At 56.1% G+C, this 27,229-nt stretch overlaps 1 protein-coding gene across 7 annotated transcripts; it reads left to right on the top strand.

Moving 5' to 3' along the window:
• Positions 1-1,267: 1,267 nt before the first annotated feature.
• FLYWCH1 (FLYWCH-type zinc finger 1) lies at positions 1,268-27,224 on the top strand. 7 transcript variants are annotated; one of them, XM_042971699.1, is made up of 11 exons: positions 1,274-1,505; positions 3,216-3,332; positions 10,157-10,308; positions 13,895-14,335; positions 14,606-15,067; positions 16,144-16,569; positions 16,701-16,964; positions 20,751-21,014; positions 22,000-22,272; positions 23,700-23,764; positions 26,180-27,224. In XM_042971699.1, the coding sequence occupies exons 3-11, from the start codon at positions 10,248-10,250 to the stop codon at positions 26,207-26,209; spliced, it is 2,286 nt and encodes a 761-aa protein (XP_042827633.1). In that variant the 5' UTR covers positions 1,274-1,505; positions 3,216-3,332; positions 10,157-10,247; the 3' UTR covers positions 26,210-27,224. The 7 variants fall into 7 exon arrangements, with proteins under 7 accessions (XP_042827629.1, XP_042827633.1, XP_042827632.1 ...); XM_042971698.1 differs by having other exon boundaries at positions 22,000-22,297; XM_042971697.1 differs by lacking the exon at positions 26,180-27,224 and having other exon boundaries at positions 22,000-22,297; positions 23,700-24,750.
• The last annotated feature ends 5 nt before the right edge of the window (positions 27,225-27,229 follow it).

The raw sequence follows: 27,229 nt of genomic DNA, 5'->3' as shown, positions 1-27,229 counted from the left end.
CAGACAGAAAGCAGATGAATAGTTACCGAGGTGCAGGGGCGGGGAGCGGGGCAGAGAATGGGGGATTTCACAGCGATTGCTACAGGTTTCTTTCTGGAATAAATGTTCTAAAATTGATTGTGGTGATGTGTGCACATCTTTGTGAATATACTAAAAACCACTGGAATTGTACATTTTAAATGGGTGAACTGCATTGTATGAGAATCATATCTCAATAAAGCCATTATCAAAAATGAAACAATAGTAAACCATTTATGTGTTAACTTTTTTTATGAGAAATTACTGTATTTACCAAAACAAAGAAATACAGTGAGAGGAGTGGAATTGTTTTTGCAGTTTTGCAAATCTCTTTAAAGTAAGCCTAAGGTAAGACTAGAGATTCTCACATGTGCTTTGGCAATCAACCTGTTACATCAGTCACGTCGCCTTCTTTGCAATATTCCACAGGGACCTCCAGGAACGCCCAGACTACACTTTGAGAACCATTTCTCTACTGTAAAATTTCTATTTCCCCGTTTGTAATTAATAACTACCTTTGGGGTTATGTAAATACTCTTTCCTGGTTAAACGTTCACTCTCCAGTTTTAGCGGCCATTGAGGATTTTTGCTCAAATCGGGTATTAGTTAGGATGGCTGCCAAATGCTGATTTTCTGCATCATCCCTTCTGCATTTTTTACTTGGCCTTCTACTCTAAGAACGAGCTTTTCCTTCTCCCCATTTACTTATCTACATCAGTATCGACTCGTGGATTCTTATTTTATTCAAAGTCATAATCCGTTATTATCATTATTTACTACTGTGGTTTGAATCTCAAACTGCCCCAGCTTTGGGGTGGGGTCTTGGAGGGTTTCAACGAGGTGCGTAAAAAATGTCCTTCTGCTGACTAGAGAAAGTGACAGGTCTAATACAATATGTAAACAAATGCTCCCGCTTAGCGAGCACGGAGGCAAACCTTGGTGGAGGCCCCGGGGGTCTCAAGAAAGCCCTCCAACTCACTCACGTGTCCGAGAGCCCCCGCGCAGAATCTCTAGTCCAAGCAGCGGGTCCGACCGACGCCCCGCCCCCGGGCGCCGCCGCCCAATCCTAGGGTTGCCCCGCCCCTTTCGCAAAACCTCGCCCTGTATCCCGGCGCCGATTGGTCAGGCCGCCAGCTCGGCGCGGCTCACGGAAGAGCCGGAGAAGCGGAATTTGTCCACGGAATGGGGCCCCCCCGCCAGCGGCCCTGCGGCGCATGCGCGCTGGGAGCCCGTTTGGGCGTTCCAAGAGGTCGGCTCTCCTGCGGGGAGACGCGCGCTCCTGGCCAGCGGGGCGGCGCGCCGGCACGAGGCTCGCTCCCGAGAGGGCAGGTGGGGGCGGGGAGCGGGCGCTCGGGTTGTGGTGGCCGGAGGGGCCTGGGCCGCGAGGTCGACGCCTGTGGTTCCGGCGGTCGAGGCCAAAGGACCCACCGCGGCTTGGTCGCCGGAGAGGGAGGGGTGCGCTGCCGCCGCCGCCCGGCCGGTGCCCGGTGAGCACGGGCCCCAGCGGGCCGGGAGGGTCGCGGGTCCCACGGCGTGGCCGCGCCCCCAGCCAGGCCTCCCCGGGTGTCCCTCGGCTTCTGATACTGGGAGGGGGTGGTCACCCGGCTCTGCGTCCCGGCGCTCAGGCCGCCTCCTTGTCCTTCACCCGAGACTCAGCTCCTTTCTCCAGGCTCCTCCTTTCCCCCAACCCACCCGGCCCGGGGACTGTGCCCTGAAACCCCCAGTCACCCCACGTCCGCCCGCCCCCCCCCCCGGCGGTGTCCGCCCCACCGGTGCTGACCCGTGCTGGCACCCCAGCCCTGTCTCTTCTGTGGTGTTCTGTAGGTCCCCGTGACCTTGCACTTTTTGCTATTAACATCCCAGCTTCCCCTCTGCTTATGTAGATTACCTGTGGTGACTTTCAAACTTTTTTTTGACTCACCCTACAGTAAGAAATCTGTTTTACATGCGAAACTTGTGCTGTAGATGTAGATTACTGAAAGATAAATTTGAAGGGAGAAATTACCCTAACCTCTCCCGATTCATCCGGATCTACTCTACCTTTGTTCTAATTCTATTCTGTTCTTCCCATTCCAAAAGGCTATTGTTAACCCATTACATTGATTTTAGGACCTACTGGTTCTGACCAGTTTTAAACCCTTGCTGTAAGCCATCAGTCTTTGGTTTCCTTCACTTCTTCCCTTTGGGGGATGCTGACTGAGTTCCAATAATCAGATAATCACGAGTAACCTTCAATCCTAAAGAAAGGGTATATTTTTAATATTTTGACATTTCTGCTTCTCGGGGCCAAAATCACTTCAAGGACTTGACTTGAATTATCTAGTTGGATGCCATCAGGCTTATCTTGTTCTTCCAAAAGCTCTGTGGGACTTGGGGAAGAGATAGTGTTTATCTGGACTGTGGGGTGTTTATACGGAGAGGGAGACGATTTTTTACTGGACAGAGAAATAATTAAAGTTCAGCTTTAGGAAGATTAACTGGTTGGTACTTCGTAGGGAGAATGGGACTGGCTGGATGCCGGATGAGAGGGCTGTTAAGGAGTGGGTGGGGATCAAAGCCGGGAGGTGATGTTCAGTGGGAGGGGCGATAGAAGGTGTCATGACCAGGTATACATGACATGTGAGGATACATCAGTTCCGATAGGGAAGGAGTAAAAATAGCTAAGATTCTGGGATGCCTGGCTCAGTCGGTGGAGCGTGTGACTCTTGATCTCCAGGTTGTGAGTTCCAGCCCCACGCTGGCCATAGAGATTACTTAAATAAACAAACGAACAAAAAGCTAAGATTCTGATCTGGTGACTGAAGGACTTGGGCTGAGAGGACCAGGAGCTAGAATCTTTCCAGTGCCCTCTGCCTCTCTAAGGTGGTCTGAAGCAGTGGCTCCCCTAGGCCATTCAGCAATCTTAATCGCTAGGGGCAGGGCCACTGGCACCCTCATCGCCTTCTGGAAAGGACACCTGTATGCACACACAGAGACCATGCATATTTCATAGGAAGGTCTCGAGTCAGTCAATGAACACCTCTAACCCTCCCTAGTGTATGTGGGAGGGGAGCGGCAGTTGGAGTCACCCAGGAGCTTTTTCAAACATCAGGGCCCCTGAGCCTGACAAAGAACTCTTTGTTCTTGTGAGATGACTTTACGGTTTATAGAAGAATTTCACATACAGTATCTGATTTGCCACTTTTCCTGTTTCACAGGGAAAATCAGCCCAGAGAATTGATGGGATTTGCCCCAGGTCTCCCACCCGGCAAGCCAGCCCTAAGGACCCGGGTACTGGCGCATGGGGACGGTGGCTCTCCCTCTCGTGTGTAAAGGTAATTCTGTTGATCCACTGTCAGCTGCCTCGTGAGGGTCAGCCTTTCGGGACCTTACCGCTTAGGGCTTGCCTCAGAGGCACGTCGCAGCCTGTAATACCGTGTGTCTCTTGGGTGCTAGGTTTACACTGACCCCCAGTGCGCAGCAATATCAAAGCAGGCAGCTTGAGTATTGCATTCGAATTGCCCTGTACCTTGCTTCTGGTGGGTGTCGGGGGAGAGGAAATAGGAGAGCGACGAATCCTAAACCATGAAGCTTTCCAACTTTCCATTTACATCTGCCCGATTTAAAAACACTCCAGTCATTCAATAAATCTTCAGTGAGTAAAAATTGAATATGACAACACGAACGCGTTAGGGGCTCAAGTATTTACCTCAAAGCAATAGCCATCCCGAATTAAAAAAATATATTTAAATCCACCCGGAATAAATATACACACGTATAATAAAAGTTTCCTAAAATAATACCCAGTTATACTGCATGCAGTGCAGATTGATATTTCACATGTAATTTTAAAAACTGACCGGAACAAACAAAAATAATAATAAAATAAATAAATAATAATAAGTTAATTGATTAAAAACTGACCGGAACCAGAGGTTAAGGGACCAATGACCTGAGCAATTAGAAAGCAGAGTCTTGGGGATGCCTGGGTGGCTCAGTCAGTTGAGCGTCCGTCTTCAGCTCAGGTCATGATCTCATAGCTTATGGGTTCGAGTCCTGCATCGGGCTGTCTGCTAACAGCTCAAAGCCTGGAGCCTGCTTTGGATTCTGTGTCTCCCTCTGTTTCTGCCCTTCCCCTGCTCACTTTCTCTCTCTTTCTCAAAAATAAATAAACATTAAAAAAAATTTTTAGCAGTCTTAAACCAAAACAAAGGAAATAAAGCTGTTTGACACAGATGTAAAGTGAACACATAAGGAAACTTATACTTAGCTCATTAACCAACAAACCAGAAAGATCTAAAAACCGGTGTGCAAGAGATTCCAAAGAAAATTCTAGAAGACTATAGATACTGAAACAAATGTTCACATGGAGGCAAAACTGGCATCTTCTGCAGTGGGAAGAATAATTTGCATGTCTATACGCATTTGCACGGGGAGAGTTTGTTGCCTATAGACGAGAATAATTTTGCATTGCTCTCGGTTATCTACACTGCAGAGTTGTAAAAATAGTTCAAAGGCTAGAATCCTATAACCTGGAAGGCGTGTTCTAGACAGCCGCATCGTCTTCCACTGAAGCACAAAGCTTCTTTGCAGTCTCATAACCTCGATGAAAGATACTTCTAATCTTAAAATAAGGCCGGTCTCCTTAGATTTGGCCTGATTGTTCGCGCAGGTACAGTGTGTTAATTCACCATAAAGGCCTTCTTGAGTTTGCCTTGTTGGCAACCTTCATAAGGAGTCTCAGATGGGATTTGTAAAAATCTGGTATTTGCTATCTCATGATATAAAAGCTATGCTCAAGAAGCTGTCTCCGTCAGATTTCATTCATACTGCTTGTAAGTTTGAGCAAAGTCCTGTCTGTATTCTTGAGGTCCCCCAAATCCCCTAAGGTATCTGACACTTGTTAAATTGTTGAAGGATCATTTCAGGAAAGATAAAATCATGACTCTCCCACTGCTATAAAATAAACAAATATTAGTGATTTTATTTAATGCATTAATGAAGGAACATGCACAACGTGACGGATTAAATGAGATAATGTATATAAAATGCTTAATAAGGAGCCCGGCACAAAAACAAAATAAAACAACAAAACAAAAAAATCTTCAAATCCTTCTTAGGTTGGCCACCTGTTTCTCAAGGGCATGTGTTCAAGTGTTTCTCAAAAGCAGGAGTCCATGGTCCACCAGTGCTGGAGCCTCATGGGGTACTAGTTAAAAATCCAGATTCTAGAATCGCTTTCCAGACCCTCCGTCAGCATTTTGGATGGAAATCCCAGCATTCGCATTTTAATCAGGTGCCCTGGGGAATTCTTATGAAGACCAGAATTACACATACAAATAATTGTAATAAAACGTGCGTGAAGGGGCACCTGACTGGCTCATTCGGAAAAGCATGCAACTCTTGATCTCAAGGTTGTGAGTTCAAGCCCCACGTTGGGTGTAGAGATTACTTAAGAATAAATACTAAAAAAAAAAAAAATGCATGAAAACTATACTTAGACTTATATCGATGGACTCTTTCTTTTGTATTTCATTTTTTATACATTGATCTTAAGGAGGGTTTCTCGTCCTTGGCTCTGTTGGCATTTTAGACCAGATGCCTTTTATTTTTAATTTTTTTTTTTTTTTTTGCTTTATTTATTTTTGAGAGAGAGACAGAGTGTGAGCAGGCGAGGGGCAGAGAGGGAGGGAGACACAGAATCTGAAGCAGGCTCCAGGCTCCGAGCTGTCAGCACAGAGCCAGATGCAGGACTGGAACCCATGAACCACGAGATCATGACCTGAGCCGAAGTTGGACGCTTAACCCACTGAGTCACCCCGGTGCCCCGTAGACCAGATGCTTCTTTAAGCGGGTGTTGGAGAGGCTACTCTGAGCCCTGGTGGATGTTGAACAGCATCGTTCGCCCCTACCCGCTAGTTGCTAGTAGCGTGCCCTGCCTCCCAGTCGTGACGACCAAAAGTGTCCCTGGACATTGCCAAGCGTTGCCTGGGAATCACATCACCCTGATTGACAGCCACCAATCCTAACCCACTATATTGATCCTTATGGTCAGAATCCTCCACTTGCAAAAGGCTATTTTCACTTATTTTAAGAGGTTCGGCCCTGAGGGCAGACACAGCAGTCTCGAGCGGTGACTCTGTCTTTGTTGGCCTTGCTCTTGGCCACCGGGACCGAAGACGAACGAACCCTTAATTCCTCCTCCGAGATAGGGAAGAGTAGCACACTCTGGAAGAGGAAACCGTGCGTGCAGAGCCCTTCAGGGAGTGCCAGGCACACAGCTGTGTTTGGTAAATATTAAATGGTGAAATCACAGTCCTTTAGACTCTCGGAGGATGTGTCAGTCAGAATGCAGACGGGAGAACAGAAGCCACCGTAAGATTTCAGCTGGGAATTTCCGTGCGGTCCCTGGTGGTGGAGGAGATGAGGGGCCGAACCGGAAACTGAGCAGCCCAGACGCTAGCAGTGGCTGGATGCTGCCGACACAGCAGGCTGAGCGCCCAGGGCCCCCAGGGAGACCCTGCGAAACCGAAGCCGGAGCAGACAGCACCGGTGGAGCCCCGCCCGGCAGGTGGTTTCGGGAACACCCTCCGGTGTCCCGCAGTGCCTCCCACTGGCCAGATCAGCGGGAGGGCACCGTGACAAACCATGAAAGAGCTGGTTTGTAGGGACACATCAGTGCCTCGGACGACTTACTCTGAAGGCCTGACCGCAGCTCTGAGCCTCAGCTTCCTCTGTAACAAGCGCTTCTTACCTCAAGCCTCAGCCGCTCAGGGCAGGGAGAGGCACCCCATTAGCGCGGCACCAGCTGGGCCTGGGTTTGAGTCTCGGCCGAGCCGTGTCGTCCTGGGCCGCTCGCTGAAGGCCCCAGAAGCAGAGCGGGGAAGAGTGATGGTGACCCTCGGCAGGGAGATTGCTGGGTTACTGTACTGAACACGTGGGCCGATGCCAGAGTTCTGTTCCCGGCTCAGGTCCCAGGTCCCAAGTCCCAGGACCAACAACAAGGCTCTGGGCGGAAGGGTGTCTCCCCTGTCTCTTCTACCCTCTGACCCTCATCCTCTCTCATCCTTCCACCTGGAGGTTTCCATCACTTGTTTTCTCTGTCATCTCCCATGTCGTCTATAAGTTGAAACTTGGGTTTTCAAGAATGTTTTAAATTTAGGCTTTTAAAAGATTGCAAAGGGGCACCTGGGTGGCTCAGTCGGCTAAGCGTCCGACTTCGGCTCAGGTCACGATCTCGCGGTCCGTGAGTTCGAGCCCCGCGTCGGGCTCTGTGCTGACGGCTCAGAGCCTGGAGCCTGTTTCAGATTCTGCGTCTCCCTCTCTCTCTGACCCTCCCCCGTTCATGCTCTGTCTCTCTCTGTCTCAAAAGTAAATAAACGTTAAAAAAAAATTAAAAAAAAAAAAGATTGCAAAGATAGTACGATGAATTCCTATGTACCCGTCACCCAGTCTCTCTGATTGTCAGCATCTTACCTGATGCCGCTCTGTTAACCTGACTCTGATTTCTCCAGCTTGTTCCCAGCATCCTTTTCCTGTTCCGGCATCCCGTGATGCATTTAGCCATGATCTCCTCAGTCCCCTCCAGTCTGTGACAGGTCCTCAGCCTGCCCCCGTCCTTGATGACCTCAGCCGTTTTCAAGTGTCCTGTTAAGTTGTTTTGTAGACCGTCCCTCCATGTGGCTTGTCCGATTAAAGCGGGGGTGTGTGTTTGGGGCAGAAATATCACAGAGACGATGTTGTGTCAAGGAGGTCATGGTGTTGATGTGTCTTTTGGACGGTGAAGTTGACCTCGATCGCTTAGGGGGGTGTGTTACCATCATCCAGTTACCATCTTACCCTTTGTAGTTAATAAACATCTTGGAGGGAATGTCTGAGCCTATGTAGGTCCCACAGGGATTTTACTCTCCTTGATTTTTATTCATTTCTCCATTCTGTCGTTTTTGTTAACTCTTTAATTTCTTGTGTGACATGTCACGGGAGAGTTACGGAGTTGAAGAAAAAATTACCAAGCGAGATGTCTCCCGTTTCCCCACGGTACAAAGCATTCATGCACATTGTACACAATTTAGGAAAACGAAAGAAATGTAAGGAGAAAATAAATCACTATACTTACTACTTTTAACATTTTGAGATATCTCTTCCTGGTTATTTAAGGTTTTTTTTTTTTTTTTTTAAGTCATGAATACATAAAGTTAGTCTGTAATTGGTGGCTGGGAGCAGAGCTGGGAAGAGGCAAGAGAGGAGGTGTGGGGGCCAAGAGACAGAGGCCACAGCAGTGTCCCAGTCATACTTTGGCTTGTTTTTTGGAAAAAGCTCAGAAAAGATAGTATTTTCAGAATTTGTTAACCACATCTGCTTTCTCACTAAAGTTTTGTAAATACAAACATTTTTGGAAAGCTTGACTTATTTTTGCTACAGGGAAAAACTCCCAGATACTGCTTTGGAAACATTTGGGTCAGACATTTAATTTTTACCGGTAACTTCGTTTTAAGGAGCAACATCGCCATCTTGTGGCCTTTCGGAGCATTGCCGCTGAGGGTTTAGATTTGTGTTCACGCCTGCTCTGGGCCTACATTACATGGCGATTTCAGCCTTTGCAACGGCTCTATCAGATCTGCAGGTAGGGCTCCGCCCGCCCCCCCCCCCCACTGTAAAGTGGGGTGAAATAGCAAACAACATGTTGAACGCAATTGTATGCCACTGAGAACAAAATGTCTGTTAAGAGCACTAATCCAAGAATGAAGATAACTGTGCATTTGAGGGCAGGATTATGGGTGATTTACTAGTTATGTACTAGTTATGAACTAGTTATGTTCTTAATATTTAAAAAATATTTTTACATAGTTTTACAATCGAATATTAGCAACTTACAAAATATCCCAAATATAATCCATGCTGGGGCACCGGCATGGCTCGGTCGATTGAGCATCCGACTTTGGCTCAGGTCATGGTCTCATGGTTCGAGCCCCACATCGGGTTCACTGCTGTCCATGTGGAGTCTGCTTCAGATCCTCTGTCCCTCTCTGTCTCTCCCCCTCCCCTGCTTGTGCTTCCTCTCTCAAAAATACATAAAAGCATTAAAATACAATATACGTGTGTGTGTGTGAGTGTATGTGTGTGTGTGTGTGTGTGTGTAGTCCATGCCACCCCTCTTCTTTGATGAGGAAACCGAGCCCTGGAGTGAAAAGCCTGCTAATGGTGTAGAAAACTGTTTTGGGGGCACCTGACTGGCTCAGTCAGAAGAACGTGAGACTCGACCTCTGGGTAGTGAGTTTCAGCCCCGCTACTAAAAAGTAGAGATTACTTTTTAAAAAAAAATAAACTATTTTTCATCCAAGTGGTCCTGGAGACCTGAGTCCCTATAAGGATTTTTAAAAATAGTTTTACTGAGCTGTGAATTACATACCATACAATTCCCCTACCCAAACTGTATAATTCACTATTTCCACGGCATTCACAGAGTTGTATGACCGTCACCACAATCAATTTGACATTTTCAGTACCCTGATAAGAAGCTCCACACCCCTAGCATCACTTCCTAATCTCCCCTTCCCTTCCCCCAGTCCTATGCAACCACTTGTCTGCCTTCTGTCTCAGTGGCTTTGCCCGATCTGAACATTTCATATAAATGGAATCCTACACTGTGCTTTCTTTTGTGTCTGGCTTCTCTCCCTGAGCGTGATGTTCTCAAGGTTCATCCACACGGCAACAGGTGTCAGTGCCTCCTTCCTTTTTATTGCTGAATAAATTCTATTGTGTGGATGGACCACATATAGGCCAGGGCAGGTGGTTTGTTGGGAGAACGCGGTTAATGGGCTGACCAAGCCGGCACTGATCCTGCACGATGGCCAAAGAGGAGGAGAGTGGTGTCTGAATGTGTCAGCCTCCCGACAGCCAGGCTGAGAAGGGTCGAGTGTGGGCCGTTCTTACAAAGTTGAACTGTTGACGGAACGAGGGCTTAAGGACACAGGAGACCACAGAATCTCGGTGGTCCCCCATGGGAAGAAGAACCACGGTGGGGGCGGGGTGGCAAGAGGCTTGGCAACTAGACACAGCAGGATGTAAGAAGTGGGGAAAGGGCCCCAGGAGCGTGGGGGGTGTGCCAAGGGAACCGGGTGGGGAATCCGGATAACGTATGTATGCCCTCTTTATCCAGTTAGTGAGGAGTGACAAGAGCTTACGAAGATACCCATCCTCAGTGGATAAACTGAAACAGATATAATCGTAAAATTCTGGATGGTGGAGAAATGACTTTAGTTAGTCTGAAATCTGCCTGTTTGGGAGAACCGCATTCACCAGGGATGTTAGGTAAATGCAGCATCACTACCTGTACTTTGTTACGCGCGTGCGTGTGTGTGTGTGTGTGTGTGTGTGTGTGTGTGTATGTGTTTGGTAAAATATATATAACAAAAATTTACAATTTGAGTCATTCTAAGTGCACAGCTGGGTGCCATTAAACACTTTCACATTGTCTGCCACCAGCACCACCCACCCCCAGAACTTTGCCCCCAGTCTCCCTCTCCCTCCCCCCCAGCCCCTGGCAACCACCACCTGACTCTGTCTTTGGATTTGGCAACAGCAGCTACATCCTAGAAGTGGGATCCTACGGCATTTGTGTTTTTTTGTGATGGTCTTATTTTATGTTATGTACTTTTAATTTTTTTAATCATTTTAAGGTTTATTTATTTTTGAGAGAGAGAGACAGACGCACACACACAGAATCCAAAACAGGCTCCGGGCTCTGAGCTGTCAACACAGAGCCTGATGCAGGGCTCAAACGCACCAACTGGGAGATCATGACCTGAGCCGAAGTCGGCTGCTTAACTGACTGAGCCACCCAGGCGCCCCTGCGTACTTTTTAAATACGTAACTCTCATTGCCGTCCTTTGTACTTAATATTTCTGTTCTTTTCACTGAATTACCAGCCCTGAGGGATTTAAAATCTGTGTAGCATGGCACCTGAACTTCAAAAGCACTTTGTTGTGTATTGCACAACCTTTAATATTCCAACCATCAAAAAGCCAAACCCGCTATGTTCAGTCACTTGCCAAGAATATCAGTTACTGCTGAGTAACAAATGACCCCGATCTCACTGGCTTAAAATAGCAGTTTATTACCGATCGATGTTCCCTCAGCTGGCTGGGCCGTTCCTCTCTTGGCTTCTTCTGGCTCCTTCATGTGGCTAAACACAGCTGCGGGGTTTGCTGGACTGGACCGTGCAAGATGGTTTCCTCTGTGCCTGGCAGTGCTTCCAACCCCCCAGCGTCTGGCCTCTCACACCACTTCCTAGCCTGGCAGTCTCAGGGCCATGTCTTATGAGGGTGAGGACTTCCATACCCCTACCGCAGGCTTCTGCCACACTCAGCAAGTGGCCAATCTGGGCTGGAGCCCGTCCAGATGAGCGACCACCTTGCAGAGGGACCTGCATACTTTATAGGAGGATTTGTGGTCACTATAAACGATGGGTGTTCCAAGGCCCTCTAGTGGTTGAGATTGGTAAGTGTCAGTCCAATCTAAATTCTAGGGCATTGCCAAATTCATGCTTTTCTGCAGGGGATAGTCAACCATAGTGTATGGAACTTTTTCCATATCCTTTGAGGGATCTTGGAAGTCTTTTTTAAATTTCTAAAAAAATGTTTATTTATTTTTGAGAGAGAGTACGAGCAGGGGGAGGGGCAGAGAGAGAAGGAGACAGCAGGATCCTGCTGTCAGCGTAAAGCCTGATGAGCTCGAACGCAGGAACCCTGAGATCATGACCTCAGCCAAAGTCGGAGGCTTAATTGAGTGAGCCACCCAGGCGTCCCTTGGAAGCCTTTTAAGCAGAACTTTTAGTTAAGGGGATCGCACTGGGCGTACCCGTGACTCTAGTAAGCTCCGGGGAATGTAGGGGCTCTTAGTCACGACAACGCCCTCTGGTCCGGAGGAGGCGGGCTTTGGCGCCTGGTGGTCTGACACTGAGGCCGCTGGAGTCCCCTCCTGCCCCGCGCGTGGTGGGGGATCGATGGCTGGTCCTGTAGGAAGGAGTGTGCGTGCTGTGTGGACAGTGGCCACGCCGCTTGGGGGAGGGGGCCCGAGTTGTCTGAGGCCTCCCGTGGAGGGGAAGGCCGCCCCCCACCCCCCGCCCGGCGCCGTGGCTCCTCCAGGTGGAGGTCACGGGCACTGCCAGAGTGTGCCCGCAGGCAGGCGGGGTGCAGGGACCCCGAGCGCGAGCCAGGGGTGGGCTGTCCGCGGAGGGACCGGCGCCGGGGCCAATCCGCGAGGGGGGCGGGGCGGCCCCGGGGGCGGGGCCTCCCGCCATCCCTTTTTCCGGCTCAGAGCACATCTGCATGGAGGCGCTGACCGCGTCTCACTGCTGCTCGTCCCAAGGCCCCTCCGGATCCCTGGCCCACCACGTCGCCGTGTGGGGCGGGATGGGCAGGGCAGGACCACACGGGAGGAGCGGGGGTTGGCTCGTCCGGGAGAAAGACTTGGGAGGGCAGGGCAGCCGGGACTCCCAATCAGGTGTCCCGTTACCTGGAAGATTTCCTTGAGTCTCGAGCCACCCCCCACCCCCCACCCCACCCCCGCCAACCTGGGATGGGCTTCCCTTCTTCCTTGGGATGGACAGCCGGTGTGTGCGGAGAGTTTACGGGGGGGGGGGGGCGGGCAGGGGGTTCGGCACGCTGCTCCCCTCTGCACCTTAAGCCTTGGCTGTGTCTCAGCGGGGACACTGGGGCCCTGCCCTTGGGAAGCTGAATGTGGGCCCCAAACCAGGGAAATTCAGAGCAGGAATGGGGGACCAGAGGGAATTCGAACTGGCAGAACTTGGACATGAGGATGACAGCTCACAGATGGGGAGCTGAAATGTGCAGGAATGCTGCAGTCTTGAATGTGGGTGATTGAGGGGTGGGAGAGACCCGCCACTCACCCACCACCCAGTCCCCCCAGAAAGCAAAAAATTCCACCCTACGCAGGTACCCCAGGGCCCCAGCTCCAGGCTAGCTCTACCCCCATAATACATTTTTTTTTCTGCTTCTCCAGAATCTCCACTATCCGTGGAGCCCTCTGCGACTGTGGATTCCGTAGACGCCTCTGCAGCCCTGTCCCCCCCCCCCCCCCCCCCCCCCAGCTGAGGCAGCACCACCACCGGCTCAGGCGCAAGGTCGCTGCCCTCCTGGGGCCCTGGCATCTCCTGAGTGCCGGGTGGTCCAGGGCCTCCCGCCCGGGATGGGGGACGGATCCAGTTGGGAGTCCAGAGAGCCCTGGCCCCCGTCTCCCTGGGACACAGTGGCGGGATGAGGGCCACCGGGTATTCTGAGAGGGTCTGTGACCCGAGCCCATGTCCCAAGTGCTGGCCTCCGATGCTTGGTGCTCAGGAAGGCCGGGATGTTACCCTGACTGAGGCACACCAGGTACTGTGTGGGGACGGGCTCCGGATCCGCCTCGACCAGACTCCCGGCTCTGCACGTCATGGCCGTGTTGGCCGTCCTGGAATGCCTCAGTGTCCTCATCTGTAAATCGGGTCAATAAGAATGATCGACTTTCATAACACGGGGCCAAGTGAAATGGGGACACCCGTGAAACCACATCACAGCCTGCTCAGCACCCACGGGCCTCTGTTCGTACGAGCTCACGGTACTCTGTGCCTCAGGGGTCCCGACAGGCCCCGAGAGCCCTGCATTTGGCACATTTTTCAGATGGGAAAGTGGAGTTTGGGTAGGCGAGGTGACAGACCCAAGGCTGCCCAAGAGAGGAAGAGGCCCAGGTTCTCCAGCTCCGTGCGGGCCCCTCCCCAGCTCTTCAGCCCCGGGGGTCCCGAGGCAGCGCCGTCTGCCTCGACCTCCACCCCAGATCCATTTTCCTGAGCCCCCGGCCCAGGGGTGCCTCCACTGATGGATTTTGCCTCCTTCCTTAGGACGGAGCCCCTGGACTGCCAGGTTCCCTACCCGGGAGGAGGAGGAAGAGGAGAAATCCGTCTGCTGGGGCCTGAGCGTGGCCTGGGGGACCGACCATCGTCCCAGGATGCCCCTTCCCGAGCCCAGCGAGCAGGAGGGTGAGAGTGTGAAGGCTGGCCAGGAGCCGTCCCCGGAGTCCCCTGAGCCAGGGACCGATGTCGTCCCCGCCGCCCCCACGAAGCCCAAAGAGTTCTCCAAACTGGTCCTGCTGGCAGCCTCCACAGAGAATGTGGACGAGGTGGACTCCCAGCCCAAAGGAGGGCACTGTGTCATGTCCCTGGAGTTGTCTCGCCCTGACACACTAGCCAGGACCCCCCAGATCCTGCCAGTGGAGGAGCAAGCGGGCACAGTCCAGCCAACCCCCCAGGTCCCTGAGCATAAACGCAGCAAGCCAGACACAGGTGAGTTCCAGGCCTGCTGCCCCCGGCCCAGCCACCTTTGTGGCCCTGCATGCTCAGACACAGGCCCTGTGTACCCCCTTTCCGGGGGGCGGCCTTGGGGTCCCATGCCTCCTCTGAGCTAAGCATCCTCGTGTCTCATCGTGACTGTCTCAAGCTGGTGTGACGATCTCAGGGGGCCGTCCCTGTGCATCCCCCATCGCTCCCATCCATGCCCTCGGCCTCGAGCCTTGCTCTGCACCAGCTAACCCAGCCCCCCTCCCCTGCCCTCAGCAGCCCTCACGCCCCTGGAGTTCCTGAGGACCCCTTTCGGGGGCCGCCTCCTGGTGCTCGAGTGCTTCCTGTACAAGCAGGAGAAGGCCGTGGGGGACAAGGTGTACTGGAAGTGCCGCGAGCACTCTGAGCTGGGCTGCCGGGGCCGGGCCATCACCCGGGGCCCGCGGGCCACAGCGATGCGCGGCCACTGCCACCCGCCTGATGAGGAGGGCCTGGAGGCCCGGCGCCGGAGACAGAAGCTGCCCAGCCCAGCCCTGCCTGAAGGCCCGGGGGGTCCGGAGGGCCCCGGAGGCCAAGTGGAAGAGCCACTGGAAGGGGTGGGCCCGTGGCTGTGCCCTGAGGAGCCGGAGCCCGCCCCTGGCTTGGTGCTGAGCAAGCCGGCCACAGAGGAGGATGAGGGCCTACGAGCCCTGTCGCTGCTGAGCTTGCCCCCCAAGAAACGGCCGACGCTGGGGACCGGTGAGTGCCTCACAGCTGGGCTCCCCTCTGGGGCGGGCGGGAACCCCCAGGCCCTTCCCTGTGCCCAGATGGAGGTGTGGGGTCCCTCTTGGTTTTCTAACGTGCTCAAAGTCAAGATGAGTAAAAATTATAAACATGTCCCCCAAATCATTAAGCCCGTGGGATGGAACTAGTGCTCCAGAACCAGGGGTCCCAGGGCCTTCTGGAACTTTCTGCTGCAGCAGGGTCTGGTGTGAGGCCAGAAGCCTGAGTTTTAACAGGCCCAGGTGGTGCTGGTAACCCATGAGTTTAGGGAAGGTCGGCCTAGGGGAGAATGTTGAACTTTGGGCCGGGTTCAAGTCCCAGCCCCCACCTCGTGTAGCTTGGTGACTTCCGAACACGTTCTGAACTTCTGGAGTTTCAGGAGCTTCATCAGGGCTGGGTGACGGCTCAGGTTAGGGGCGATTAGGTGTGCGATGTGTGGGAAGTGCTCGGCACCGGTCCGCGTGTGCTGGTCGGGCCCTGAGGCCTTCTGCGTGGTTTTTACCACCAGTAAGTGGGAGGTGGGCTCCATCCCAAACGCTGGCTCCCTCCTGACCCAGATTCAAGGATGCAAGGAGGTAGGGCAGCTGCTGTGCTGGTACCGGGGGCCGGCAGGGGCCAGGCGGGGCAGGGAAGACGCGTTTCTCACTGTGTGTCTTTTGCCACCATTTGTATTTTATGGCACGTGCATGTGTTATTTGAAAATTAGATAAAGATTTCAAACAAACCCTAAAGAAAGGTATGGCCGTGAGTGACTGAGTGCCTAGGCTAGGAAGTCAAAGCCGGCTCACTCCTTCCCGGGTGCGCGACCTTGGACGTGACGTGTAGACACCGAGAGCCGTGGCCACCGCGCTGACCTCCAGGAGAGGAACTCAGTCTCTTCCCCGGGTCACTGGGTGGGGGGTCAGCGGGAGTACACCCGCGGCCCACGCATGCCCGGCTCAGGGGAAGCTGCGATAAAGGTCAGCATCGAGGAGAAGGCGCTGGCACCCCCCGCCCCGCACCTCCTGGGCCTGCGCTCCTCGGCGCCCTGACTGCCCAGACTCCTCCTCTAGGAGAACCCCGGCCCCTGGAGTTCCTGAGGACTTGCTACGGGGGCCAGTTCCTGGTGCACCAGTGCTTCCTGTACAAGCGAGAGAAGGCCGTGGGCGACAAGGTGTACTGGACGTGCCGGGACCACGCTCTGCACGGCTGCCGCAGCCGGGCCATCACCCAGGGCCAGCGGGTGACCGTGATGCGCGGCCACTGCCACCCGCCGGACGTGGAGGGCCTGGAGGCCCGGCGGCAGCAAGAGAAGGCCATGGAGACGCTGCAGGCCCGGCCGGGCGGGCCCGGGGGCCAAGTGGACGAGCTGCTGTCCCGCAGCGGGCCCGGGCCCCTGACTCTCGGCAGAGCCCGGCCTAGAAAGCGCGCAAAGGTCCTTCCGGCCCAGCCCCCGGCCCTGCAGGGCGCCTCCGCCGGGGACCAGGAGGATGACCTGGGTGAGTCTTTCACACCTGGCCCACAGCTGGGCCCCCTCCAGCCGTGCTTCCTCGGGTCTGGGGAAGTAGGAGGGACCCCAAGACCCTGAACTCCCACCTCCCTCCCCCACCCTCCTCCCGTGTCTCCCCAGGAGGCCCCGAGTTCCTGAGGACCCCTCTGGGGGGCAGCTTCCTGGTGTACGAGTCCTTCCTGTACAGGCGGGAGAAGGCGGCCGGGGAGAAGGTGTACTGGACGTGCCGGGACCAGGCCCGCATGGGCTGCCGCAGCCGCGCCATCACCCAGGGCCGGCGGGTGACTGTGATGCGCGGCCACTGCCACCCTCCTGACCTTGGGGGCCTGGAGGCCCTGAGGCAGCGGGAGAAGCGCCCTGGTGCGGCCCAGCGGGGGAGCCCAGGTAGGACAGACTGCGGCCAGTGGGCCTTGGGGACAGGCAAGGGACCCAGCCAGCCAGTCTTTCCCTCTGACCCCCCCTCCCCCCGCCCCCCGCCGCCGTGTCCCCCAGCGAGCACCCTCCTGTTCTCACTGGGACACTCTGGAAGTAGTTACAGCCAGTTCCTGCCCCTCTGCGGCCTGCTGGGTCCAGCGCCAAAATCTCTGCAGCGCCTGATAAACCCCGGCTCCCCTCCTCTTCCTCCGCCTCCTCCTCCTCCTTTTTTTAAAAAATGTGCAAGATTTACAGAGAAGCTAACCACAAGCTGGCTGCTCGTTTTCACAGTGTGAGTGGCTGACACCGTGCCTGCACTGAGCACGTCCTACAGACCAGGTGGTTTACGGGTAGGAGGTGACATTTCTTCCCTCCTCCTGTGGTTCTCCAGAAACATCATGGTCCCTAAGGGACCCGTGACAAGGGTCAGAGCCCTGCTCTTTTCATCTTTGTCCACCTGGGGTTCTGTCCCTCTGGTCGGAATTCCTCTCGTCCTCTTGCTAAGAAGAGCACTGTGGCCCAGTCTGGTCCACCCAGTGGCTCCCGGTCTGTGTCCCGGGGTCGCCTGCCTGTCCTTCAAGGGCCCCCGGTCCTATGGTTTTCTGAGTCATCAGAGTTGCCTTTAGAGTCTTCCTGGCACCAGGGCACCTGGGTGGCTCAGTCGCTTAAGTGTCGAACTTCGGCTTGAATCATGATCTCAGGGTCTGTAGGTTCGAGCCCCACGTCAGGCTTTGTGCTGACAGCTCAGAACCGGAGCCTGCTTCAGATTCTGTGTCTCCCTCTCTCTCTGCTCCTCTCCCGCTCATGCTCTGTCTGTCTCCCTCTCTCAAAAATAAATAATAAGCATTAAAAAAAATAGAGTCTTCTTGGCCCCAAAGTTCTCTCAAACTAGAAATCTCTGATTTTATTTTGTTTTTAGAAAGTTTTTTTTTTTTTTAACATTTATTTATTATTGAGAGATGGAGAGACACAGAGCATGAGCAGGGGAGGGGCTGAGAGGTGGAGAGACACAGAATCTGAAGCAGGCTCCAGATTCTGAGCTGTCAGCACAGAGCCCGACACGGGGCTTGAACTCACAAACCATGAGATCCTAACCTTAGCTGGAATCCAGGGTCGGACACTTAACGACTAAGCCACCCAGGTGTCCCTGATTTTGTTTCCTTCGGATTCTCCCTTTGTATTCTATTTCCGTGTGACTGGGTACAGGGGGAAGACGTTCCAAGTCACAGGGCAGCCCCCGCCCCGTCCTCACCCCCTACTCCCGCCCCAAATAACCAGCCCCTCATAGAGTGTCTGCTGCCCAATATCTAGTCTGTGCCTCTGCTGCTATCAGCTGGGTTTTTCTGTTTTGTTTGTATTTTTTTTTTTCATTTTTTTAATGCTTATTTATTTCTGAGAGAGAGACAGAGAGAGAGCAGGGGAGGGGCAGAGAGAGGGAGACACGGATTCGGGAGCAGGCTCCAGGCTCCCGGCTGTCAGCACAGAGCCCACCGCGGGGCTCGAACCCACGGACTGTGAGATCATGATCTGAGCCGAAGTCAGATGCTTAACTGAGCCACTCAGGCGCCCCACGCGGTTTTTAAGTCTCTTGGCCTGCTGACCAGGGACGAAAGGAGGGACCCCGCGCGCTGCCCCACCCTCCCAGTGCCTCTGCGGTGGCTTGTCTGCAGTTCAGTAGGAGGTCGGTCACCGGCTGCAGGGTGTCCGGTCCTTCTTCCGAGGCCGTTTTCTCCGCCGTCCGGCAGCCGCTCTACTTGTTGGCCTCGTCTTCTGTGTCCTCACACACGCGGTGGCCAGGCAGCGGGCGGCTCCAGGCTGGGCTCCGGTCCTCCCGGGGACCCCTCCTGCTCTTGCTTGCCCGACCCCCTCGTCTCGCTGCGGAGTCCCTCCTAGTCGCTCCCCGAGCCACAGCGGGAGGGGCCGGGGGCCACGCTCACAGACCGCGCGCTCCTGGTGACGCCTGATGGGGGCTGGTGGAGCTCCTGGTTCAAAGTCACTTTCTGTGGCTGTCTGGCCCCCGTCCTCGAACCCGTCCTATGCATGTGCTGTGTCTTTGCTGACGTTTTGGGGTCGCGTCTCCATCCCTGGGGTATCTGGCTGCACTGAGGGCCTTGGGGGCCGGAAACTCAGTTCCCTCCCTCAGAGTGACTTTGTCTTGCTCTCGTGACTTTCTGCTCCCTGCCCGTTTCCCTCCGTTGTGCCTGTTGGTCAGCTGTCCATCGTCCCGGCCTGACTGCCTGGAACATTCCCTCCATTTTGTCTCCCAGCCTTTCCATCTCATGTCTGCATTTCTGCTGTCGTGCCTGGACATCTCTGCACCCCATCCTCTCGGGACGACAGGCCTGTCTCCTGCCTCTGGCGACGGCCTTGTTTTCCCCGAGCGCCTTTTCTCTGTGTCTGCTTCGGCCTCTTCCTTCTGGGTAAAGCTTCTCTCCAGTGTCTGGTGATCCTTGCCCCGCTGCTCACGTTCAAGGCGAGGCTGCGAGCTCTGTACGTGGTGCTGACGGGGGGCCTGCGGTCAGGCAGCTGCGGCCGTGAGTGGCCACTCTGGCCCGAGAGCCCAGGCCTCGCCTCTGTGGGGCTGCAGGTTAGGTTTGCCGGTGCCCATGGCAGGGGCCGCCCCCTGGGCGGGGTTCTGGGAGCTGGCAGGGACAGCTGGGCGGGAAGTGCCAGCCTGCAGGACAGACTTCCCCCACCTCCGCCCCGGGCCCGGCTCCCTGGGCTCTCTGCTCCCCACACAACTAACCCCTCTTCGGAGGGACTCCGCATCCCCCGCACCTTGAGCTTGGCCCCCGGGCTCTCGGGTCCTCAGTGGCTGGCTTCCCCTCCGGGCTCTGTGACCACTCGCCCGCTCTCCCCACCTCTAACGTTCTGGGTGCATCTCTGCCCTGCCACCCCCGCTGCTCCAGACCTGGAGCAAAAGACTCTGTCTTTGTCACTTCGGTGCACGTTGTCACAGGCCGTGTCATATGCCCATTCCACTGCCCGCCGCGGTCTCCGGAACGCATTCACCCCCCATGGCTTCGGCAGCCACGACAGACTCCCCAGTGTGTCTCCAGCTCCACTGTGGTCCCCACGTGCCCAGAGGAAGTTCTCAGGGTGGAAGGCACAGCCACCCTCGGTCCTCGCCCTCGACACTCCAAGACGGTGCCTCTGAATACGTGGCCTGGGTCAGCTAGTCCTTGCTTTCTCCCACCGCCCCCAGGTCACATCCCCGCCCAGCTCGGGGAGTTGCTGCTGCTTCAGCCCCCGAGCCTCCCCGCTGCACACAGATTCACCCTGACTGCCATTTCACTCCCGAGCCGCTTGTCCACACAGGGCCCGTGCCTGTTCCTCCCACTCCGCGAGGACCGCACTGCCGTGCACCCTACCCCCCCTCGCCTGCCCACGGGAACCGAGGATAAGTAGTGGTTGCAGAGAGTGGCCTCCTTCCTGCAGGCCCCCCCCCCCACCGAGGTGGGGAGACAGTTTCTGCCTTCAGGGCCTTTGCCTCACCCATCTCCTGCCTCCCTTCACGCCCCCCGCCCCCAGACCGGGACTAGGCTGGGTCTGGGGGAGGGGGCTGCCTCCTGGGCTCCAGGGCTGGCTCCTCTCCCTGGCGGATGTGGGTGCTGAGCGGAGGGGCGCTGGCGGGTCTCACTCCAGGAGCCCTGCTGCTCCGGCTTTGAGCACAGGGGCCCCGTCACCTCGCTGCTGGACCCCAGGACCTGGCTCCAGGCTCTCCCTCCCCCCACCACCTCTCTGGTCTCTCCCCAGGAGGCCCCGAGTTCCTGAGGACCCCTCTGGGGGGCAGCTTCCTGGTGTACGAGTCCTTCCTGTACAGGCGGGAGAAGGCGGCCGGGGAGAAGGTGTACTGGACGTGCCGGGACCAGGCCCGCATGGGCTGCCGCAGCCGCGCCATCACCCAGGGCCAGCGGGTGATGGTGATGCGCAGACACTGTCACCCGCCCGACCTGGGGGGCCTGGAGGCCCTGAGGCAGCGGGAGCAGATCCCCAGCCCAGCCCAGAGGGAAGGCTCAGGTGCGGGTGCGAGGGTGTGGGGGGTGAACGGGCTCTGGGCCCCGGTCTCCCTGCTGCCAGCGCCCCCCGCCCACCCCCCTCCCCCCGCCGCAGCGCCAGTGCCAGACTAGAGGTTGTCTGGGATGTTCTGTCCACCGCCCGTGCCTGGCGGGGCCTAGCTGACCACGGTGCGGGCTCCCTAAGGGCCGGCGGGCTGCATCTGGGCTCCTCGCTCATGGCCGGGCTGGTCTGGGGTTGGCTGCTGGCGAGAGAACCCACTCAGGCTGCCGAGGGAGGGGTGAGGCCGGCGCTACCAGCTCCAGGAAGCGCTTAGCTCCATTTGGGGGGAGGTGCGCCTGGACGTGGGACCCTCCGACTCCCCTCCCTGGGTCTCCCGTGTCTGTTTCCTACCTCCTCTTTCACTCCTCACCCTGCCCACCCACCCCCCCAGTTCTCTCTGGCTACCCAAACCCTAACATCGCATGACTTTTCAATCCGGGCTTCAAAAGCCTCTAGAGAGAGTTGATTGGTTGCCAGCTGGCCGAGGGAGGGTGCACAGGGAGCCAGGAGGCTCCTGGTGAGTGGCCCAAACCAGCCGTGGGCCTCACTCCATGTCCCAGCCTAGCCTCCGCCCTGGTGTGTGTGCCAGCAAGTGTGGAGTCCGGGCCGGGTCAGGAGAGGCCTCAGGAAAGCTCTGGGTTTGGGTGGCTGCGGGACCAGCACCAACACCTCCCTCCCCGCCCCCGGGAAGCAGCAAGGCCCTGGGAAGGAGACTGCCAGTCCGAGCTCGAGGGTGTCAAGCCGGGGGCCCTGGGCTAGCAGCCCGAACTTCGGTCCTGGGGCCCCATGGCACAAGCAGGTGTGGAGGCGGAGAGCAGAGTGGGTCGTGCGGCAGGATTGCGGTGGGGCGGGCCGGTGGGACACAGGAAAGAGCCTCTGTCCTTGGCACGCAGGCTCTCTACCCTGCTTCCGAAGTGCCCCGCTCACGCTGTCCCCTTCCTTCCAGGAACGCTGCAGCCTCTGGAGTTCCTGCGGACTTCGCTCGGGGGCCGGTTCCTGGTGTACGAGTCCTTCCTCTACCGGAAGGAGAAGGCGGCCGGGGACAAGGTGTACTGGATGTGCCGGGACCAGGCCCGGCTGGGCTGCCGCAGCCGCGCCATCACCCAGGGCCAGCTGGTGACGGTGATGCGTAGCCACTGCCACCTGCCTGACCTGGCGGGCCTGGAGGCCCTGAGGCAGCGGGAGCGGCGCCCCGGCGCGGCCCAGCAGGAGGACCCAGGTGGAGACAGGGCTGGGGGTCAGAGGTGGGAGTACCAACGAGCCGTGGGCATCTCGTGGCTGCCAGCCCAAGGTTCAGACACCTCAGGGCATTGGCGCCATCTGGACCTTCGCGCCCTGGCCTTTCTACCTTTCCAGAATCTTCTACCTCTCCTGTCCACTGGCTCCTTCTCCTGAACCTGAAAACACCCCCAGATCTGTCCCATCCTCAAGAACAACTCCCCTTCTCATTCATTCTGTCTCCTTTCTTTTATTCTAAGAGGTCTTCACTTGTTACAGGGCAGTGTTTTTTGTGAAAATCTGATGAAAAAATAGAAAGCACTCCAGAAGAATGTACTAATGTCTGTGTGCACGCGCACACACACACACGTGTGCACACACACGTTCATAAGGCTTGCCGATAATTAATTTTATTGAACTGAAAATGGGTCCCCTTCACGTAAACAGAATATAAAACCAGTCTTTAAGAGGCATTTTTGTGTTTTATGTTAATTCACGTAACTAATAAGGGCCACAGGAAGCCTCGGGGGCCCAGCCAGTTAAGCGTCCGGCTCTTGATTTTGGCTCAGGTCATGATCTCAAGTTGGTGGGATTGGGCCCCAAGTCGGGTTTGGGCTCTGCGATGACTGCACGGAGCCTGCTTGGGACCCTCTGTCTTTCTCTCTCTCTCTCTCTCTCTCTCTCTCTCTCTCTCTCCGCCCCTCCCCCACTCGCACTCGCTCTCTCCCTCTCGAAATAAATAAACTTAAAAAAAATGATAAGGGCCACATTTTATCAAATGCAAAAATGATTCCAGGTTGTATAAAACAGCCCAAAGAAATTTGATTTCTGTTCAAAGACAAAACAAAAACAGAAGGAGACTTCTGAGAGAAAGCCGCCAGTTGGCAACAGGAAGTAGAATTCGTGGCGCCGCAGAGGGCACCTCACTTTGTTTTGCACGTTTTTATTTGTTTCTTTATTTTGAGAGAGAGCGCGAGCCCGTGTGGGCAGGGGAGGGGCAGAGAGAGAGAGGGAAGGAGAGGAGCCCACGCAGGCTGCACGCGGTCCGCGCAGGGCCCGATGCAGGGCTCAGAGGCACGAACCCCGAGATCCTGACCGGGGCCGAAACCAAGAGTCGGCCGCTCGACCGCCTGAGCCCCCCCCGGGCGGAGGGCCCCTCGCTTTTGACGCCCGGTTCAGTCCCGATCTGCTCGATGGAGGGGCTGCCCGCTGACCCTCAGGATCCCGACCGGCTCCCTTCACCAGGCGCGGGAGTTTGGGGCGTCAGGAAACCAGAATTCCCCGCGACGGCCCGCATCAGGGTCTCTCCTCCCGGATTCCTTTATCCTCGAGGCCTCGAGGTCATCAACGCAAAGTGCGCGCCTCGGGCTCTCGCCGCCTCAAGGAGAGAAGAATTACTGACCCGTGTTTTCCATTCTCTTCCCTCAGAAAACACGAAACTTCTGCCAGAAGTGCAGCCGCGTGTCCAGAGCGTCCCTCCGGAAACCCAGCAGGTGTGCGGGTAACGGTGTCCGTTGTCTGACGTCGCACCACAGATCGCCCGAAACGTGGTGGCTTCCGGCGACGGAGAGTCACCGTCTCCCACAGCTTCTGTGGGCAGGATTTCCGGAGTGGTTGGGCCGGTGGTTCTGGCCCGGGGTCCCTTGTGAGGTTGGAGAAGGTGTCAGCCGGGGCCGCGGTGACGCGAAGGCCGGCGGGGGCTGGAGAGCCGCTTCCAGAGCGACTCATTCAGTCGGCATGTGGGCTGCTGGCCTCGGCCTCGGCTCCTCCCCGCACGGACCGCTCCTCAGGGCGGCTCCGGTGTCCTCACACCCGACGGCCGTCCCATCTCCCCACGAGCGCCCCGAGGGAGGGAGCCGAGCGAGAAGGCCCGCAGCCCTCCCCCGCGCACGCGGGGCCCGGCCGGACGGACCGCGTCTCGGCCCCGACCCAAGGCCCCGGGATTCTACGAGGACTGGGTTCACACCAGCTGTGTTATCGGTCACAGCGCGACGAAGCCCGAAGTCGGGACACGGAGAAAGTTGGGGACCTCATAAATGTGACAGACAACACGCTCCTGAACAACCGATGACTCGGGGGGAGAAATCCCGAGGACAGTGGAAAATAGCCCGAAATGAACAAAATGGGGCACCGCCGGCCGCGCGGCCGCAGCAGAGCCCTGCTGACGGGGAGCCTGCGGCTGTGAGTTCCTGGATTAAGAAACTGAGATGTCAACTCGTTAACTTAAACTTCCACGCGAAGACCCCGGCGAAACGCGAACGAGGCAGTCCTGCGGCGAGAGGGGGAGACGATAGGCAATGGAAATTCACGACAGAGAGAAAAGTCGGTTCTTTGGAAGGATCGTCAAAACTGATAAACCTGTAGCTCCCTCACCCCCAAAATTGGTTTTTAAGGATAGGGAAGACTCGGGGGCACCCGGCTGGCTCAGAGGAGTGTGGGACTCTTGTTCTCAGGGTCATGAGTTCGAGCCCCGCATTGTGCGTAGATCTTACTTTAAAAAAAAGAAACAACTTTAGGGGCTCAGTTAAATGTCTGGCTTCGGCTCAGGTCACAATCTCGAGGTTCATGGGTTCGAGCCCTCCGTCGTGCTCGACGGCTGTCCTGCTGACAGCTCGGAGCCTGGAGCCTGCCTCGGATTCCGTGTCTCCCTCTCTCTCTGCCCCTCCCCCTCCTCATGCTTTGTCTCTCTGTCTCTCTCAAAAATAAACATTAAAAAATAAAATCTTTAAAAATCAAATAAGGATAGGGAAGATTCAAATTACTAAAATCAAGAATGGGAGGAGAGACACTACTACCTACATCACAGGGAAACACACACGCACACACACACACACACACACAGAAGGATCGTAAGGGAAGCTATGAGGCCAGCCCATCCAGTAACTCAGATGAAGTGAATGCATTTCTAGAGAGGCAAGTGCCAAGTCTGGCTCATGAAGAACTACGAAAATCCGAACAGGCCTGTAACAGGTAAAGAGGCTGAATTCGAAGTTCTAAAACTGCCCGTCAAGGAAAGCGCAGGCCCGGAGGTCACTGGTGGCCTCTACCAAACACTAAACGAAGAATTAGCACCCGTCCTTCACAGACCCTTCCTCAAGGTGGAAAAGGAGGGACGGGACTTTTAGGGAGAGTGGGGGTGCCCTCGAAGTGGCCGTGGTCCTGGGCGCACGGCTGTGGGGACACTGTGCCTGTCGTGCTCCACGCCCAGGGCGGACACGGTGGAGTGAGAACGGCGGCTCAAAACTCGCTGAAAAAAACCAGGAAGGAAGCCACGGTGACTTTCTGACCGACATCACACCCTGTCCCTCTTGCTTCACTCTGTTCCTCCACCGCAGGGAGCCCACGCTCGAGGGGAGGGCGTCGGGCTCCCGCACCCAAACCCTTCACGGTGATACAAGAGAACTTCCTGTTTCTTGACAAAGAGTCTTGCAAAGGCCACATGCAGAGCCCCGGGGACTCTGGAGGCGGGGGTGGGCCTTCTCAGGAGCGTTGGTGGTTCCTCCCGGGACACGCTGGCCTGGCGTAGAAAGCCGAGAATTCCCAAATTGTAGGTTAAAGGAAACGGTACAGGGCACCTGGGTGGCTCAGCCGGTTAAGTGTCTGGGTTCGGCCCAGGTCGTGATCTCACAGTTGGTGAGTTCGAGCCCCACGTCGGGCTCTGCGCTGACAGCTCGGCGCCTGGAGCTGCTTCGGCTTCTGTGTCCCCCTCTCTGCCCCTCCCCCACTCACGCTCTCACTCTGCCTCTCTCAAAAATAAACAGTAACAAATTAAAGGAAACGGCACAATGCGTGTACGTGTACGTGTGTAACAAGGTCTAGTCGGTGGCGATCTCTAGGGAAAAGGAAACTAGGGTCTGCTTCTGCCGTGTTTGGATGTTTGTAACGAACGTGTGTTTCTTTGTAATCAGGAAGGTGAACTGTGCGAAACCGCCCAGTGAGGAGCAGTGTGGCCCATCCCCTCCCGACGGGAGCACGGGACCTCGTGCTGCCAGCGTCACGGATGCTCCGAGCCCACCCAGGACCCTGGCGTTTCCCACCCGGTTAGATTTTGCTTCACAAAGGCTCTCTTCCACTCCTCCACAGCACGGTGGCCTTCTCACTTCTTCAAGGGGCCTCCCAAGAGGAAAACTGACGGTGTCTTCGAGCGGGCACACGGGAGCTGGCGGCCCGCACACATGGGTGACTCGGGGAGAGGCCCCCCCCCCCCCACGGAAGACCTGGAGAAGCATCTTTTCACGGAGACACCTCTCCCCCGCTCCGCCGCCCCGAGCCGCGAACACCCGTCCACTTTCAGAGCACGTGACTTTGCCAAGGCCTTTCCAGTCGGGTGCGGCCCTGCTTGGCCAGGGCGCGTTTGGAGAAGTTCCTGCTGCTTCGGGCTCAGCTGTCCCGCGTAGCTCCGGCCTCCCCGGGTGTTCTCTGGGCAGGGGCCACGTGGGCCTTTGTGCCCCTCGGCCACCTGCCACTGGGCCGCAGCCCCCCCCCCGCCTGGTAACAGCAGCCCCACCGCACTCCCCCTGCACGCGCCGTCGACTTTCTCTCCCTCGCTGTCTTCCCAGGGTCCGTGATCCCCGTGGCGGGCGTCCCTGCCGGCGGTGGGAGCCAGCCCGGATGTCCACGGGAAGGCGGCCCCGGACAGCCACGACCGGGCCCGCGGTGTGTGGGTTGCCCACGTCCGTGTGATGCAGGAGACGCAGACTCGATCTGTCCCCCGGTGCAGGAGAGCCGGCCTGGCAGGTCCGAGAAGCAGGCGGCGGCGGCCGGGAGCCCCCGAGACACCTGCCGGGCCGTCCGGACAGCGAGGTTCCTTGTCTCCACGCTGTGACTGCAGAGCGAGCACGGGGCCACAGACTCCCTCTCTCCCGCCAAGCCGGCCGTGCAGCCTGCTGTCCGGCTACAGGACAGCGACAGCTTGGGACCCCACTGTCCCTCTGCTTACAGATTTCCCGCCAATAAAC

Source organism: Panthera tigris, chromosome E3 (assembly GCF_018350195.1).
Source record: "Panthera tigris isolate Pti1 chromosome E3, P.tigris_Pti1_mat1.1, whole genome shotgun sequence".
NCBI lineage: Eukaryota > Metazoa > Chordata > Mammalia > Carnivora > Felidae > Panthera > Panthera tigris.
The sequence above is the reverse complement of the archived record's forward strand: the minus strand, read 5'-3'. Positions and strand labels throughout refer to the sequence as shown.

Excerpts from the sequence above, each read along its gene's own strand:
- FLYWCH1 (XM_042971695.1), top strand. The coding sequence starts at position 10,248 with ATGACTTTAGTTAGTCTGAAATCTGCCTGTTTGGGAGAACCGCATTCA. Across the intron at positions 10,309-13,894 it reads GCATTCACCAGGGATGTTAG|GACGGAGCCCCTGGACTGCC; the intron begins GTAAATGCAGCA and ends CTCCTTCCTTAG. Across the intron at positions 14,336-14,605 it reads ACGCAGCAAGCCAGACACAG|CAGCCCTCACGCCCCTGGAG; the intron begins GTGAGTTCCAGG and ends CCCTGCCCTCAG.